This window comes from Canis lupus, chromosome 16 (genome assembly GCF_003254725.2).
Source record: "Canis lupus dingo isolate Sandy chromosome 16, ASM325472v2, whole genome shotgun sequence".
NCBI lineage: Eukaryota > Metazoa > Chordata > Mammalia > Carnivora > Canidae > Canis > Canis lupus.
Window position 1 is genome coordinate 42077875 of NC_064258.1, and position 18443 is coordinate 42096317.

General features: G+C 38.9%; 1 protein-coding gene across 5 annotated transcripts in view; it reads right to left on the reverse strand.

Annotated features, from left to right (window-relative positions):
• The window catches only part of MTUS1 (microtubule associated scaffold protein 1), a 165616-nt gene that overhangs the window by 73262 nt on the left and 73911 nt on the right, over positions 1-18443 (reverse strand). For 4 of the 5 annotated variants that reach the window (XM_049094939.1, XM_025469116.3, XM_049094940.1 and 1 more), the window contains exon 4: positions 1872-2006. In XM_049094939.1, the coding sequence (XP_048950896.1) occupies positions 1872-2006 (135 nt within the window). Of the gene's footprint in view, positions 1-1871; positions 2007-7926; positions 8132-18443 lie in introns of those variants that run through there. The other variant, XM_025469391.3, reaches the window with a different exon arrangement.

Below are 18443 nucleotides of genomic sequence, written 5' to 3' on the forward strand. Positions count from 1 at the left end.
CATCTGATGTACTAGAAACGTATTTAAGACCATGCACAGATAATAACCTGCTGGTACACTGAAGAATCTTTTTGCCAGTATTTATGCCTATTTTCTCTTCAATGGTGTAGAAAAGAGAAAGCACGGATATGTATTACTAGGTGATTAACCTCAAGTTATCATAGGATTCTTTACATAGATTCACACACGTGGAGAAGGATGAATAGCAATGGACACTCTCACACTGCCGTGAGAGATTAAACCTTTCTGGAAAAGTGCTGAGTAACATATTAACAATTTCAAAAAGATTCATACAGTTTAACCAGTAATTCCTCTTTCAGAGATATCCCATCAGAACTAACTAGAATCAGAAAGGAGGAATGCTTACACTCAAGAGATGTTTGTTCCTCTCAGTGTTATGTGCCACAGTAAAAGTCAGAAATAGTCCAGGAACTTATGGAATTGGAAAACAGAGTAGGTCATAGCCATCAAAAAGGAAGCAGCTTTTGTGATACGCCACACAATAAAAAGAGCAGAGTGTACACGCTGCACCCTGAGAAAAGTGGAAGGAATGCAACAGCTATCTGTGGTTGATGGAATGAAAGAGGACTCTGTCTGCTTCTCTGTTTTCCTGGACATTAAAGTGAGCGAGTGTGTACCACTGTGGGTACTGACACATTCAGTCATTGTTAAAAGTAGAGGAATTGCCAAATCAAAAGGCTAATTCGTACAGGCTAAAAAAAGAGGGGGTCCTTAACTACAACTCAGGATCATAACCTGCTGACTTGTATTTCCCTTGAACATAAGGTAAAACTGAGATATATAAAAGTCTAATTACTTCTTGTACATGGTGTCATCGAGGCAGATATTCTTCAGTCATATTTGACAAGATGTTCTCTGTTCCAGGCTGGAATACTTCTCTTGCCTCCCTGTCAGCTCACTTACACAAACCACTGCATTGTTTTCATCAAACTGTTTTCTCATTGAAATTGTCTATTAAGAAAATATTTGCAATCTGTTTTTCCTTTGTTTTTATGACTAAGAGAAATCAAGAAAATTCATTAGATAGGTCTTAACCTAGATATCAGGGTAGGGTACGTACATATTTTAAACTCCTCCTCCCCAAAATCATTAATTGTTTCTTACTCTATAACTAAGCAATTTTGTCCTGTTAAAATTGGAATACTGGAAGATATTTTTCCTGTTACTGATAAGACATACATATCCTAGAGTAACTACAGTAGCTGAGATCTACTAAGTAGCATAAATAAAATACTTTTCTAAAAAAAAAACTAATGAACCATTACCTATAATATGGGTCACATATCAGAGCTCAAGTTTGTCATCCATAATTCTTTCAGTTAAGCAGTCTTTCAATTCCCTAAGCATGAATCCAACTTCTAATGGGCTTCAGATGCACTTGAGATTTGGTGATAAAGCTGCACATTAAGTATATACCACATATTTTATAAACCTGAAAGTCCTTCATAGCCACGGCAGTTACCGAGTACTACACCAAGGGAAAGAACAGAAAAAAAAAAAAAAAAAAAAAACATGGCTTGGACCAAAGGTGGGAAGTAAATTATGCATTTCTATCTCACTGTTCAAGAGCACTAGCTTAGAATAATTTAATTCTGGAAGTCTCATTTATTTTTACCTTATACTTGTGTTCTATCTCTTAATTTATATATGTCAAGTTTTAACTACAAAACCTACCCACTCTCAGAAGAAGAGTTCCTTTGCTGTAAAAATGTATCGTGTCTTTTTTCAGAGAGACTCTGTAAATAACTGTTCAATATACCACGAACCTAGCTGTCAAAATTTAACTCTCTACAAGGTAAGGACTTAAAAGAGTCTTGTCTTCCCTTTTTTCACTGCAATGAGGAACATACCTTTCGGAGGAGTTTTTAGTAAGTGTGCATGAGCTCTGGATACCAAAGGCTTTAAATATAAGGATCCCGAGGAACCATTCTGAAATGCTGGTTTGGGAGGTTTTTCTTCGTACTTGATGACAGCGGCATTACCAGCTGCAACAAAACAGAGAAGTGCACTTTATTTATAGATAAATAGAGCATCAACTTTCCAAGATGTATTCCTTCCTCCATGAATCAACAAGTGTTCTCTAAGCATCTACAATGTGCCAGTCATTACTGCACCTTGGAAATGTAATGATTGATAATATGTAGCTCCTGTCCTCAGGGATGCAAGGTAAATGCTACAACCAAAGCAACCATACATCCTGGCATAATCCAAGTTTGAAGTATATGTTGTCCAGTTGAGCTTTCATCCCCAATAAAAGTTGGAAGATAAATTATATGGCCATCCATGCCATGTAATAAGCATGCCCGAGGTACAGGTAGGAAGAGCATCTATCTTCAAGAAGACAAGGCAGATGTGCCAATAATCTAACATAATAAACACAGGCAGCCAACTGTGTTAATAATGTGGGAACAACTAAAAAATTAGTCTTTCCTTAAAACGCCATTCTAAACTCACCATTCTCTATAACTAAGTCATCTTTGAAAAAGTACACTGTCCAGAAGTTTAGCTTCTATAAGGATTTTTAACATTACCGTTTTGTTTTTCCTAAGGGATCACCATGTTACACAATGCTCAAGCATAAACCCAGCACTTCTCCATAGCCAAGAAAAAAAAAATCCAAACCAAAATACTTGGGGAAAGTTTTCTGGTCCCCTTCTCCTATAAAAGTTGATCTTTTTATCCATGTTCTGTTACTAATCATACAAACCACTGGCATTTTCATATACCTATAGACTCACTGGGCCAGAGGGGAAATCTACAGGTGCACTCATTCACTACCTGGTTCTCAAGATTAAGCTCCCTGCCACCAACCCAGATTGGATTTTTTATCATCATTTTCAATGGTGTTCAAATCTTAGTTCTAAGCATCCAGTTCTATTCTAATATTCAACACATAATCATACATTTATCACCAACCTTGATTCTATTCTTCATCTCACATTAGAAAAGGGTAAGATTCTACTTTATTTATAACTGTTGTAAATTTGAAAGCAGAAATTTTCGCTAGGTTATACCATCCTAACTCCTACAATAGTGTTTATAGATGCCACAATTAAACTGTAAAGACATCAAGTCACTCTACAATGAACCATCTGTCCCTTCTTCCTGTGACCATGTAACCTTTCCAATATTAGGTCATATCAACAGAGTCTTCCCTCCTACTGAGAGATCTGTCAACTTCCTATTTTGCTTTCCAGTTCTCTTTCTCCAGAACCCAAAGACTTGGTTTTTCTCAAGCTTAAAATTACAGGGAGCTAATATAAATGATAATAGTGAAGATACAACTACTATAAAATTCAACATACTTTTTAAAGGATGGATGGGATAGGACTTCACAGTCTTAACAGAAGCAAAATTTCATCAAAAACCTATCTTAAGGTTTTCATATAAAATGGATATTGGGTTTCAATAGCATTTAGCTTTTGCTAAATCAAAATTCCAAAAAGAAGTAAATCATGTTAAGGTCTTAACCATGTATTATAACAATCCGGATTTTGTCTTTCTTTTCTTGAAACTTGTTTTTTTTTTTTTTTTTAAAGATTTTATTTCTTCATGAGATACACAGAGAGAGGGCGAGAGAGGCAGAGACACAGGCAGGGGGAGAAGCAGGTTCAATGCAGGGAGCCTGACGTGGGACTCAACCCCGGGTCTCCAAGATCATGCCCTAAGCCGAAGGCAGGTGCTAAACCACTGAGCCACCCAGGGATCCCCTCTTGGAATGTTTTTTTTAATTCATCAGCTGCACTGATGATCATAATAAGCGACATCATAAGTCACTTCTTCAGATTTTGAAAAGTTTGAGTTTAATTTATAGACCTAATAAAAAATTGTATGATTCCCAAATTCATTCATACTTTTCATTTCTCAGCTTTAAAAACAAAGACCTCAGTTTCCAAAGAACAAACTAAAATGATTTTTACTAAAGCACAAATTTCTCAAGAGGCACAATACTCCTATCCCTGGACTCTGCCACACACAGAGACAGGAGGTGTTGTCCCAGAAACAAACTGCCACTCTTCAGGCTCAGCATGAATATTAGACCCAACAACAGATCTATCAATTTCATAACATGGGTCAAAATCCATACACAAGGATAAAATTTCTGAGTTTGACTAGGTACAATCACATACACACATACACACACACGTACTAACATACTCTTTCTGATCATCTACGGCACATACTTCCCACCTTCAGTCTTTCCCAGTTCACTAACGGTGGGGACATATTATACTGAGCTGCACACACTTTGATGACCAACAATTACACATCGTTTAATTCCCTAAATACTCTTTGTTTGTGCGTTGCTTTCTAGTAATCCCTACTTGAAAAATGTTATTTCTCTATGAGGCATAATATGCTGAAAATATTTCTCCTGCCTTCTCTTTCAGTTCCTAACATGACAGCTGGTTGGATATCCTGATGGTATCTAAATTTCCCCTTGTCCAGAGCTATTATATCCAAATGATAAACTCTAGTGGCAAAAGTTCCAACATAACTCATAATTTCAATCAATGGAATGGGATCTATGATATTTCAGTTCTGGCCCTGACTTGGCCACTGCCTAGTTATGAATCCCTTCATCTATGTATAATGAGTGGGTCTGAAAATCAAGTTTGGAAATGGTACATATGCTCTCACAGGGCCCTCATAAACAAATATGGTAGTCAGTACCTATGAGATAATAGAAAATATATATCAGGCCTCTACCCCTAATTCCTAACACACATTTCCTGAAATCCTTGTAATTTCTTTGGTGACAGGAGTAGCTTTTGTCTAATGAGGTGACTCTGTGTAGGTTTCTGGACAGAGGCTGGTCACTGGAAAGATCAAGCCATGATTAGAATCTTAGAATTTTCGGTCCGGCTCTTCGTTTTTTTTAGAAGGGAAAAGGGCTAAAAATGAATTTAATGATCAATCATGCCCTTTTATGGAAGCCTTCAGAAAAATCCCCAACTATAGGGTTCAGAGAGCTTCTGAGCTGGTGGACATGCGCAGGTGCTGGGAGAGTAGCACACCTGTGGAGGGATGGACACTCTTCACCCTACCTGCATACCTTCCCCTAGCATCATTTCCATTCTGATGTTCATTTGTATCCTCTTGTTATATCCTTTTATAATACGTTGGTAAACGTAAATAAATGTGTACTTCAGTTTTGTAAGCCGCTCTAGCAAATTTATCATACCCAGATAGGAGTCATTGGAATCTTCCATCTACAGCTGGTTTGTGAGAAGTCCATGTTGTCACCTGGACTTCTGACTGGCATCTGAAGGGGGTGAGCCCTTAACTTGTGGAATCAGATGCCATCTCTGGTAGACGGTGTCAGGATAGCAGACCACCCAGCTGGTGTCTAATGACTTGCTTGTGGTGGTAAAAACTGCCACACATCTTGTGACCAGAGTGTTGTGAGTGGGGTAGCAGTGTGAAAGTCAAGGAGACACACATTAGGAAGGACTGGCTTTTCCTTATATGGGAAGGAAGAACTGTAGGTTTTCTATTATAGTCCCACTGAAGCCACATGCATCCTCAGAATTCTCAACACAGTGCTACACGGGCCACCACCCCTCGGTGACGGTTTGTCTGTAGAATCAATACATGATATCCCACGTGTGGTCACCCAGGCCCCAGCACCTGTGATAACAATTTAGAATTGCCCCTGTTCTGTTGTGAGCTTTGGTCCTAGCAGCCTCAATTACGGCAAAATAATAGATTCTCTGGAATCCTTAGTTTCATCTCCCCATGGTCGAAATGTGATTCAAACAAAATAAAAGAGTAAGGGAGATGATGGAATCTGAAGAGAACACAAAGAAATTCTCAGAGAAGTCTAGGCAAAAGAAATTATTTTCTTATTACAGAAGGGCTTCTCATTGTACCAGACTTATTTGCAAACTAACATTTCATAGTACATTCTAGCATCTGGTTAACATTAGCTTTTGTTTTGTTCGTTGAGTTATGTTTATACACAGAGCCAACATTCTGTTATTTCTTGAATTTTTTTTTTGTCAATCTGTGTAATGCTACCCACTGTGCCAGATCATCTGCCCACCTGGCTTGAAACCAAGTCGCTACTGAAATCTACACTTTCAAATTCTAAAAGCAAAGTTACTCAACTGTGTAGTAACAAGAATGTCTCATTTGCACCCCAGAAAAACACTGCAAAAATGAAAAAAAAATTAATGCCGGTCTAGATAATAGCATTTTCTTTTTAAGTAGTCCATTTGGATGGGCATAGTATCAAGCATGTAATACAGGGCCAGAGTACATCCACTGCCTCTCACCCCTTCCGCACCTATGGCAGACATCCCTAGTCAAACATAAACTTTTCAATGATCTACTCCAGGTACTTCTGACCAACTGACCTGTGTTGGCAGGTGAGACAATACTCACTTGCCATCAGACTGTGGGTAAATAAGAAGAACCCTTCTATCAGCTTGATCACTCCAACAAATCAAACACCCACCTTCCATACTACCAGACACCGTCTTATTGTAGTAAAGAAAATCGAAGTGGTCAGAAATATTTGTTGCTGCAAGGATTTTTAAGATGATGTAGTACTGCCCTCCCGTTCATCAGGTGAGGATCCCGAGGCTAAGGATAGTGGAAGATAATTCAACTTCCCAGGGGTGAGCAGAAAAACTAGGATGAGTCTGAGGTGAACGCCCTTTTCTATATAGCACACCTGCTAAGCCAGGGCTGGTGAAGGTAAAAGAATACTCCATTTCTTTAGCTATGCTTCTATTTGCCTCAATTCCAAGAGTACAAGCAGCTTTGGTGTGCATCTCTTGCAATTCCCCCCTCACCATCAACTGTCTCTCAAAAATAAGTGTTTTTGTTTTTGTTTTTTGCCAGCGTTGAAGAAGGAAGCCTTTGGATTTCACGTTCACAAAGCGGGCAAAATTACACATTTGCTAAAGACTGCTTCTACAATTATACAATAGCCCCAAACCTACAATATGTATTTTTAGCCAATGATCTTAATAATTGGACTTTAGTTGAATCTCGGAGAGCTTATCAATGTCTAAACTCTATCCATGAGCACATTTGACATAGAAACTACTGTGCAATATTTCAGGCTAATATCCAAAAGAAAACCATTAAATTTTAAATGTTCTATGCATAGAAGAATACACAGAAAGAACCTGCTAAAACCTCCAAAGAGAAATTTATTCTTATATATTTAGTCTTTTGTTTTATAACTCGGTAATTTCTAAAGGATTCCAAAGTACCAAGAACCAGCTGCTCATTTTACAACAGCACTGTGCAATCTCAGAAGTTCTTAAATGATGCCACTAGCAGTATCGCATCACAAAGAAATGAGCAGCAAAGCAAGAATACATTCTTGAAAGGGGTTTAAATGTTTAACCCAATATGTACCAAAAAACTGATCAAGAGATTATTTCCTCACATGACCCATCATTATCAGAAATAGAAAAAAGACCATTCAAAATGATTTTTTCATGTTTTAAGGTGATCTTTAAAAGGTACACATCTTTAAAATCTTTGCTTATAATGAGTAAAATCATCAAAGATGTGAGGTTTGAATTCTAGAAAAATATTTTTCTATACTCACACAACTGTAAGCAACACACGTAAAACTACTGGTTATTTAATCAGAAATGAGGCCAAAGACTCTTTAATAATAAGGTAATTCCATGTGCCCAGCACATCGACAACACCACTGAATTATATTAACAGTCTAAAAACACAGAAAAATCTAGAATAAGATCGACTCTATTAGAACCATTCACAACTTAAATTTAAATACGCCCCACAATTATGGCCATCAACAAATCACAAGTCATAAAAAAAAAAAAAATAACAATCAAGAGATGCTAAATCCATTTATTGAATAAAATGCAAGCATGCTTACAAAGAAAAGAATCAAACCAGAAATCGGCGACCTACTTCTCTTCCCAGTAAGCGTGGCTAACAAAGGAACTATACAAAGGCTGTAGGATCCGAGGACCAGCAGTGTCAACAAGGTAGCATCATAGTGCCTCTCTGAGCCAGCCGGTGGGGTGAGTGTAGAATTGATAAATATTTTTGAAGAAATATCCGTCTCTGTACAACTGCGAAATCCTCCTGGTACAGTCATTTAAAAAGATCAAAGCGATCTTAAGCAGGAAAAACTGCAGCCATGTTCACTCCCCTACCCTCATGCTTGCTCTTAGTGAATTAGGGGGGGGGGGGGGGTCTGTAAGCTCCAAGGCGCTACACAGAACAGATCAAACCAGCTAGCAAATCACACTCAGAAAGACTCATTGATTTCAATGCTTCATCTGCAACGGGGACACATCGCCGCTAGACAGGCTCTGTGGGTGTAGGGTAAACTCCTTTGTCAGGAGACAAAAAGGAAGGGACAAAAGCATTTTACAACCGCCTTCGGAGAGTCAGACACAGAACTGGAACGGTGGCCAAGTCAACCGGGCTGTCCCTGGGAGGCGCCGGGCAGGGCACCGGGGACTGCAGCCAAGGGCCACGTCCCTCGGCCACCGGCTCCCCGGGAGCACACTGGGCGGCCCGCTTCGCCGGTTTGCTTTTAAAATTCACGCCGCACCCGGGGAAAGCTGCAAGGGGAAGTAACCTTAAGGTAACACGCGTGCGAGCGGCCTCGGCAAAGTCACAGAGCGTTGCTGGTTCCACGCAAACCTTTCTTAGGTTATGCCACAACTTTAAAGGTGAAATGATAAGCGGACAGTCACCTTTTTAAAATTTTAAGTGACCCATTTTAATATTCCCCAAGTTCCAGGACACGGCTCCTCACTATCCTGTGAGACAAGCTACTGCTGCCTCTCGGAAACGTGCTCAGGAACTCAGCCATGAGTTGGATGCCTCGTCCTCCACACGCTCACATTCTTGTTTCTCTCACGCGCTGGCTGAGGGCCCCCCTGGACCATCGACAACCTCTCTGAGCCTCCCTTGCTCACCTCATGTATATAGTCAGGGCAGTGGTAGAAGTTATAGGAGAAGAAAAGAAAAGAAAAGAAAAGAAAGAAAAGGAGAAGAGAAGAGAAGAGAAGAGAAGAGAAGAGAAGAGAAGAGAAGAGAAGAGAAGAGAAGAGAAGAGAAGAGAAGAGAGAAGAGAAAAGAGAAGAGAAAAGAGAAGAGAAAAGAGAAGAGAAGAGAAGAGAAGAGAAGAGAAGAGAAGAGAAGAGAAGAGAAGACAGAAAAGAAAGAAAAGAAAAGAAAGAAAAGAAAGAAAGAATGAATGTATGGCAACCCTGTAACAGCGCTCCACACCCAGAAGGTTCAAGAACTATGACCGCTTTGTCCTTGTTCTTCCACCAGAAACAAACTGATGCCTCCTTAAAGCAGAGCGAATTGCCCTCCTCTCCAACCTCACTCCCAATAATCCTGTTTTATCCGGTATTCTAGTTACTCACGTGATGATCCTCTTCAACTACCTTTTAGATATGGACCAGTTCTTTGATATCCCATATCCCTCACAGCATCTGTCGTGGTGCCTGTACACTGACAGTCCACAACTGCTCAAGTTAATAAATCTGTTAGTTGTTTGGTGAGGAAATTTTAAAGAGGAAATGAGCAAATAGATACTAATACCGAACAGGAAAAACATAGCTCAATTAAATCAATCATTTTATACACAGAAAACAGAATTCCTCATAGGCTTTCCTTGAGGTTAAAAAAAAAAAATTTCATTTTGAAAGCTTTAGGCTTATAAACTTAATCTCCTGTGCTAACTACTGAGTCAAAACACAAAATGAATACTCAGAATCATGAAATCTTCACACAGACGTGGTTTTTTAGTTTTGATTTAGAGGCAGAAGAGCAGAGGCGATGAGGAGACCATCAGGACATGTGAAGGGTAGATGTAACCCTGTAACCTGGAGTAATTAACTCAGTTTTGTGGGACAGAGCAATCGATCAAAAGAGCCATGTGACACAGGAGCTTCTGGCAAAGTTAAAATCAAAGCTATGACTTCTGCTCATACTGTTGATTAAAAAGTAAACAAACTAGTCCATTCACACACTAGGCTACTGTATAAATAGATGACAATTTAAAAACCCAAACAGAAAGAAAAATTTGAGGAAAAAAATTCATTAAAAAAGTTACCTATTGCCTACCACCAGGTGGTGCTGTACTATTTTTTTTCATTCCCCTTTCATCTTGACTTTATTTGTCACACTTAAAATGGTTTTCATTCAAAATTTCTTGCAGCCTGTGCAGCCCTGGTGGCCCAGCAGTTTAGCCCAGGGCGTGATCCTGGAGCCTCAGGATTGAGTCCCACATCAGGCTCTCTGTATGGAGCCTGCTTCTCCCTCTGCCTGTCTCTGCCCCTGTGTTTCTCTCATGAATAAATAAATAAAATCTTAAAACAATAACAACAACAACAACAACAAAATTTCTGGCAGCTATTGGGACTTCATCAGATAAAAAGCTCCTGCACAGCAAAAGAAACAGTCAACAAAACTAAAAGACAACCTACAGAATGGGAGAAGATATTTGCAAATGACAGATCAGATAAAGGGCTGGTATCGAAGATCTATAAAGTACTTATTAAACTCAATACCCAAGAAACAATCTGATCATGAGATGGACAAAAGACAGGAATAGAAACCTCACAAGAAGACATATAGACATGGCCAACATGCACATGAGAAAATGCTCCGCATCACTTGCCATCAGGGAAACACAAATCAAAACCACAATAAGATTTGTATTATTGTGGAAATAATCACACCAGTGAGAATGGGGAAAATTAACAAAGCAAGAAACAACAAATGTTGGAGAGGATGTGGAGAAAGGGGAACCCTCTTGCACTGCTGGTGGGAATGTGAACTGGTGCAGCCACTCTGGAAAACTGTGTGGAGGTTCCTCAAAGAGTTAAAAATAGAACTGCCCTGCGACCCAGCAATTGCACTGCTGGGGATTTACCCCAAAGATACAGATGCAGTGAAACGCCGGGACACCTGCACCCCGATGTTTCTAGCAGCAATGTCCACAATGGCCAAACTGTGGAAGGAGCCTCGGTGTCCATCGAAAGATGAGTGGATAAAGAAGCTGTGGTCTATGTATACAATGGAATATTACTCAGCCATTAGAAACGACAAATACCCACCATTTGCTTTGACATGGATGGAACTGGAGGGTATTATGCTGAGTGAAATAAGTCAATCAGAGAAGGACAAAGATTATATGGTCTCATTCATACAGGGAATATAAGAAATAGTGAAAGGGAATAAAGGGGAAAGGAGAGAAAATGAGTGGGAAAAATTAGAGAGGAAGACAGAACATGAGAGACTCCTAACTCTGGGAAACGAACAGGGGTAGTGGAAGGGGAGGTGGGCGGGGGGTGGGGGTGACTGAGTGACGGGCACTGAGGGGGGCACTTGACGGGATGAGCACTGGGTTTTATACTATGTTGGCAAATCGAACTCCTATTTAAAAAATAGCAAAAAAAAAAAATTTCTTGCAGAAGCATTTCCACCTGGCAATGAAATATGTATGCTTCATATTCTCTGGCATATTTGAAACCACACAATCCTGATGCTCACACCTGCTACCTGATTATGGGCATTTCCCAAATTCAACCTTTACAACTTTCTTCTTTCCTATCTCTCACAGAATCTTCATTTATTTTACTCTAACCCTTGTCCATATGGATGCAGCCCAAATTCTCACCTGCAGCTTTATCCTTTCTGGATACTAATGCCACTCATATTTTAAATTCCTTGCTGAATGTTTCAATTTCAACACTTAGATGCCTTTCTCCCTATTTCTGCTAATTATAAATCCATTTTTCCTTTTTCCCAGCCTCAAAACCCTGGAATCATCCTTTCTTCCTCACATCCCCATATGATCTAACATGAAGATTCTCAATACTAAATAGTATTATGCCACTGAAAAATATGAAGAGCTGAAAAAACTTAGATGAAAAAGATGGTGTCATATATTCCTAATGGCCTCATAAGTGAGTGAAGCAGTATTTCTGGGAAGTGATGCTCATTGCTTTGTAGAAGTTCAGTGATTATGCTCATAAAAATTTCATCTTAATAGAGAAGGAGCTTCAACTCCTTAGATCCAGCATTTAAAGTCACACACATTGAAGTTCTACATATCTCCAGCCATATCCTTGTGCTTAATAACTATAAAAATCAAATGGCCAGTTATTTTATTAGCAAAAGAAGAGTTTATTTGGTAATAGAGAATTGCAACTCAAGATCAGCAAGCCATGGCAAAGCCATATGCAGGTCCCTCGAACATAGGAGAGGGCAATGGGAAGTTGGGAAGGCTGTCATAGATAAAAAGTCTGCTGGAGTAAGTTGGGAGCTGGATGTATAAAGGCTTTTCACTGGCTGGGTTGTTTGTGGGGTGGGGGTGGAGGGCTTCCTCCTGCAGAGACGATAGTATCTGCTTGCAAGTTAGTCTTCTCATAGGTATTGTTACTGACAACAAAGTGGTGGTAGGGCTCCCCCTGCCCAAACCTCCAATTTCATTATAGTGAGGGTTCCCATTACTAATTTTATACATGCTATTCTTTTACAGGGGTATATGCTCTGCTCCGATCAATATAGTTTGCTGACACCAGGAAGTGCTATTTTTTTTTTTAAGATTTTATTTATTTATTCATGAGACAGGCAGAGACACAGGCAGAGGGAGAAGCCAGCTCCATGCAGGGAGCCTGATGTGGGACTCAATCCCGGTACTCCAGGATCACACCCTGGGCTGAAGGCAGGTGCTAAACCACTGAGCCACCCAGGGATCCCCGAGGAAGTACTATTCTAATCTCATGAGGCACATCATTTCTTTTCGAGGAGGTCGTCTTCCTCTCTATCCAAATCCTACTAATCCTTATTCACCCCCTTAATGTTTTGCCTCAACAACTATATTAGACTCCTAAAGTTATGTCCATCCACTTTTTCTAAGTCCATAATGTTGATCTCCTGAACATGAAAAAAAGGTCATGACCCAGTCTAAAATTGGTGGCTCCCCATTATCTACAGGGTAATCTTATTTTTAACCTTAACATTTAATTTTAAAGGTGGAAATGGCAGTCCTAGGATTGATTCCAATCAACTTCTCCCCCATTATGCTTTGCCATGCTCCTATTCCTACACGTGCACACACACCACCTTATTTCCACAGGCCTTTTTATTTTTACTCTATTCTTCAGCTATGCCCATCTTTGTGAATGAACTAGCCTCTTCTCCATCTGGTGCCCTCCCTTGCCTGATGAATACAAAGTTGACAGCTCTTTTAAATCCTTGCCACTCATTTGTAGCCCCTACTCCAGATCTACTGAATCACAACCTCCATTTTAACAAAATCTGGTGATTCAAATACACATAAGTATGAGAAACACTGTTGAGAATCCTAACTTCTTTGTAAAACCTCTCCTGCCAGGTCACCCTCCCACATGTGCCATGGGCCATACCTTCCTTTACCACACCAGCACTTGCTTCCACCACAGCATGTTTCAGTAGGGCTCTCAGACTACTCTCTAAGATCCCTGAGAACAGGAAAAAGACCCAATTCCATCTGTCTCTCAGGACCTAGCAAAGTGTCTAGTATGGGGTAAGACTTAATAAATATTCGCTGAATGAATTTTTTAAGGCCAAGAGCAAGGTTTGGGAAATAGGGAGAAGTTGGTGGAAGGAGACAAACTTTCAGCTATAAGAAGATAGTCTGAGGATCTAATGTAAAATGGTGACTATAGCTGATAACACTGTATTATATAATTGGAATTTGTTAAGAGTTGAACTTAAAGGACATCAACCAAAAAAAAAAAAGAAAAGAAAAGAAAAGAGAAATACATGAAGTGAGGGATAGGTTAATTAACTCCATAACTAAAGTCATTCTGTTATGTATGTCAAATCACCACAGTGTACACTTTAAATGTCTTACAATTTTAATTGTCAGTTAGACTTCAATCAAGTTAGAAAAAACTAGATGTAGAATTATACAGATGATAGTAATAGCTATTAATTTTTTTTCAAAGGCCAGGAGTAAATTCTGATAATACCTTCTGTCATCTACAATGAAGCATTAAACACTTAATTTTTACAAGCTTATTTGTCCTTTGTTAATACTAATAGACTCTTCAGTCTATTAACTAGATAAAAGGAAACATTTTCCTTTATAGTCCTTATAATAATTAGCAAGTAACAGATATTCAAATATTCATTTGATTTTTAAATATATATCTAGCCACCAGTTTTACTTGCTTTTGGAGATACAGAAACATATCTTTGAGAATATGCATTTAGTAAATTAGGGCCCCTTGAGAGCAAAAACATATGATGAGTCTGCATCATCACTGGAAATAGTAAGTAAGGTAGATACAGCAAGTAACAGATGAAAATCTCTGGGCTACAGCAACAGTATAGTTAAGGCCAAACAAGTTTGGGAACTCAACTTGTCTTTCAGAAAAGGATGTTTCATAGCATTGTTTCTGACAGCATCGTGAGTTTACAGACATTTCCCAGCGTGCCTCAGAATTACTACAGACCTGCATCCTTTCTGACTGTAACAAACAGCCAGGCACCAGAAGCAAGGTCACCCCGTCAGCCTGTGATTGCCATGACCTGCCCTACCACATTCACATGGCTCATTGTCCCTCCCACCCAGATCCACACCCTCCACTTAATAGCAACTTGTAGTCGTAGCAAAAGACTTCCCCATTGGGCCATTAGTCTGACTAGAGGACAGTAAGGGTACTAAACAACGCCTCCATCACCACAGATTCAGCACCTTTGAACCTCAGAATAATCCTAACAGTGCACTGCCATTACTATTTCCAGCTCACAGAGGAGAGAGCTACTTGGGTAGTTAAACGGCTTCCTCGGGTCGGACACCGAAGTAGTGACAGTGATGCCAGGAAGGCAGGCAACCTACCACCACCAGCCCAGAGTTCTCTCTACTCAGCAGCAGAGAAGAAGCATTAGGCTGGAGGCCTCCTGAGCTTCTCTTTCTAGAAGGGGGCTCCCCTAGTGCAATGGTAAACACAGTGGAGATACGACCAAGGTATTTCACTGTTTTACCAACAGTCCTAATGTTTAACTGTAGAGCAAAGTTGACCTCAGGTACCTGTAATTAGACTTCATCTAAAGAAGCAGTAAAACATATATACCATAACTAATATTAAAAGATGTGGCAATACTGGGCTGAGAGACTGAGTCACCTGCACACCAAATTCTTCAACAAGGAAATCCTTATAGGACTGCTCTTACAGTTCAGAGGGGTAGTATTTACCCTTTCACTTCACAGCATGTAACCCACCCTAGATGTAAACCATCAAGATTTAAGACCTACCTGCAGAGGTATCACTAGCCTCAGCGGTTTTTTTAAACTTAAGCTGTTAGCATAATCTTCCACAGAGACAACAGATTTGTTTTGACCCTGTAATTATTACCATCTTTTGTCTACGGGAAACACTGAAGGAACAGCATTTGCACTTAGCCTCAGACAGTAATACAGAGAGTCTATTGGGCTTAAAGTATGGCTTCATCAACAAGCAATGTACTTGGACATCCACCTTGGAAAATCCAATTAAACGTGCTGCATTTAACAGCAAAACATCATTAAGGGATGCCTTGTAAAACTAAAAATCTAATAAAATGATTTATTAAGTGGAAAAAAGATATTAATATTACCCTATTTTTTAAGCTCACACTTACCTATATATCCAAAAATTCCAGAAGATTTGCCAGGATCTTAGGAGGCGGTTATGAAATGCAGCACAGTGGCACACAGAGGAAAGAGGAAGGAAAGAGGCAGAAATAGGCAATTTTCCCTTCACACTTTATATGCTTATTACTCCATGTGTATTTTCTTTTGATAATAAGCATATTTTATCATAAAAGCTAACATAAAACATTAAAACACTAATAGATATTATTAAAGTCAGTGGAGTCAAATATTTAATCAGATAAATGATGTTCAAAACAGATAAACCAAGAAAAGATAAATTGGATCAACAATTAAAGTAAGGAGAGTCTAATCATTTTTTTATTCCTGTGCTTCTGCAAGCATCAGTATTCTTCACTCCCATTAATTTTACTAAGAAAAACACAACAAAGACATCAATGGCCTAATTGAGGCTTTTATATGGTTATGATGAAAACAGTCCCTTTGCTACTGGAAAGTTCTTCATGAGGCCATAATGGTGTGTTCCTAGGACTCAAAATTAAAGCCAAAGAAGGAACTCCTGAATGGTACTCCTTTGTTTCGACACTTCTATTAAAGGATTCATTGTCCAGGAGAAAGCTCCCAGGGCATTCACAGGTGTACAGTGTCCTCTCTCAGCTCCAGCCTGGCTTCCTCTGCTCTTGACAGGAAGGCTGGGAAAGAAGGTGGGTCCCAGAAGCTTGCAAAATGCCTTCAAAGTAAGAAGAGCAGTTTTCCAGGCCACAGAAGTATCTACCCGTCAAAGCAAGTTCTCCTCTCTGAACTCTCAACCAGACCAGGAGAATTCAGCTTTAATATATTTTTCACGAGATGATTCAGCAGTAAGCCAAATGACCTGTTCTTCACATTTGATTAAATTTAAGTGTTCTGAAGAAGTTTCAAGGAACTGACAATAATGAAAAAAAAATGAAACCTTAACTGCTATATAATCTCTATTAGAAGATACAGATCTTAATAAAAATCTGGACAACAGATTCACAAGGGGGTGATGCTATAGAAGCATTTACTTCTCTGCATAGTAAGGTAACTGGAAAGTAAGGTAATCCCAAAGCATAGATGTATAGTGTGCTAGAAACACCCGACATCTTTCTATAGAAATCACTGCCAAATATTTTCAGTAATAATTATGAATACTAGAGAATACGTAGTATCTCATTAAAAATTTTTTAACAGGATTGTGGTTTACGTGGCATACTAGGTATGCAGGTATCATGGGGAAGAAGATGATGACATTGGAAAGGTAGACAGTTTACTGTTTAGGATGGCATGAAATACCAGGCTAAGAACTTCAGCGCTTAACTGTTGTGGGTGGGATATGGTGGGAAGACTGAGAGGGCAGGGGACTGCAGTTTTCTTGGCATTTGCCCTGGGGTTTGATCAAGGGGTGGTGGTGTGCTTAACCGACCAGCAGGAAGAGTTTGAATTCAAGTCTGAAATCAGAGAAGGGCTCGGGAGGCTAGCACACTTGCCAGCGCTGGAGGCCATGGAGATTTTCACTGGACAAGGCAACAATTGCCAAGGCCAGTCTAGAATACAGAAACTACACATTAACATATATAGTTTAAATAGAAGTTATTTTATAAAATATAATAAGTATCAATAAGGTAGGGCCATTAACTAGTCAGGAAGAGAAAGTGCCAAATAGACAGCTAAAAGATGAGAATATGTTTATAGCTATAATTATAACTTGGGCAGTTTTAGCACAAGTCTATAGAAAAAGTGACCTTTAGATAATTATCTACAGTAGCTGGGAATTATTATAAAGCTAAGATCAGTCTACCCAAAAGGATAAAAAAAAATAAGTTATGGGAGAAATGAATTATGTTCAAAACTGTGGCTGCAGGTTCATTTTTACTTAACCCAAAAGGACCATGTTTTCTCATTAATACTAATGTAGATGTTAGAAAAATTTAATTTCAATGGTAAGTGTTATTGTCTAAAAACTACATAAATAAACCTGATAAGTTGCTTATAAAAATCAATACTGTAAAACAGCTTTTCAATGTAGCAGCAAATGGAAAAAAGATCCTTTACTTTAGCAATAAAAATCCTTGCACACAGAGACATGTACATGTACACACTATTTCTATAAATTTATCAAAAAGTGCTATGACAGAAAACTATTTAAATGAGGGACATAAAAGATTTGAATAAGTGAATATCCATGTTAATTATTCCCTGAATTAATATATTAATTGAATCATATTCCAATCTAAATACATGTGATTACTTTAAAGGGGGATTTGGGAAAATTTTTAGAAAACCATTTAAATTAGTTTAAAGTAACTAAGAATAGCTAAAAATTCTGGAATATAAACATGAGGGGATGACAGCTGAAGAACAGAAAACTCAGATTTAAAAAAAAAATTGGATAAAGTACTTGAATAGACCTTTCTCCAAAGAAAATATATATAATGGCCAACAACACTTGAAAAGATGCTCAGTGTGAAGAAGCTGGAATTCTGTGAATTGCTTAGAGAGTAAAATGGCGAAGTTGCTGTGGAAAATGGTATGGCCATTTGAAAAATGAAACGAAAAATATACTAGCATATGATCCACTAATTCCACCTCTAGGTATATACCAAGTTGTTCCAATGGACAACCCAAGTTGTCCACTGACAGAGGAATGGATAAACAAAATGTGGTACATATGTACTATGACATATTATTCCATCCTTTAAAAAGGAAAGAAATTCTGACACATACTAGGATATGGATGAAAGTTGAAGACATTATACTAAGTGAAATAAGCCCCTCACAAGGAACAGATATC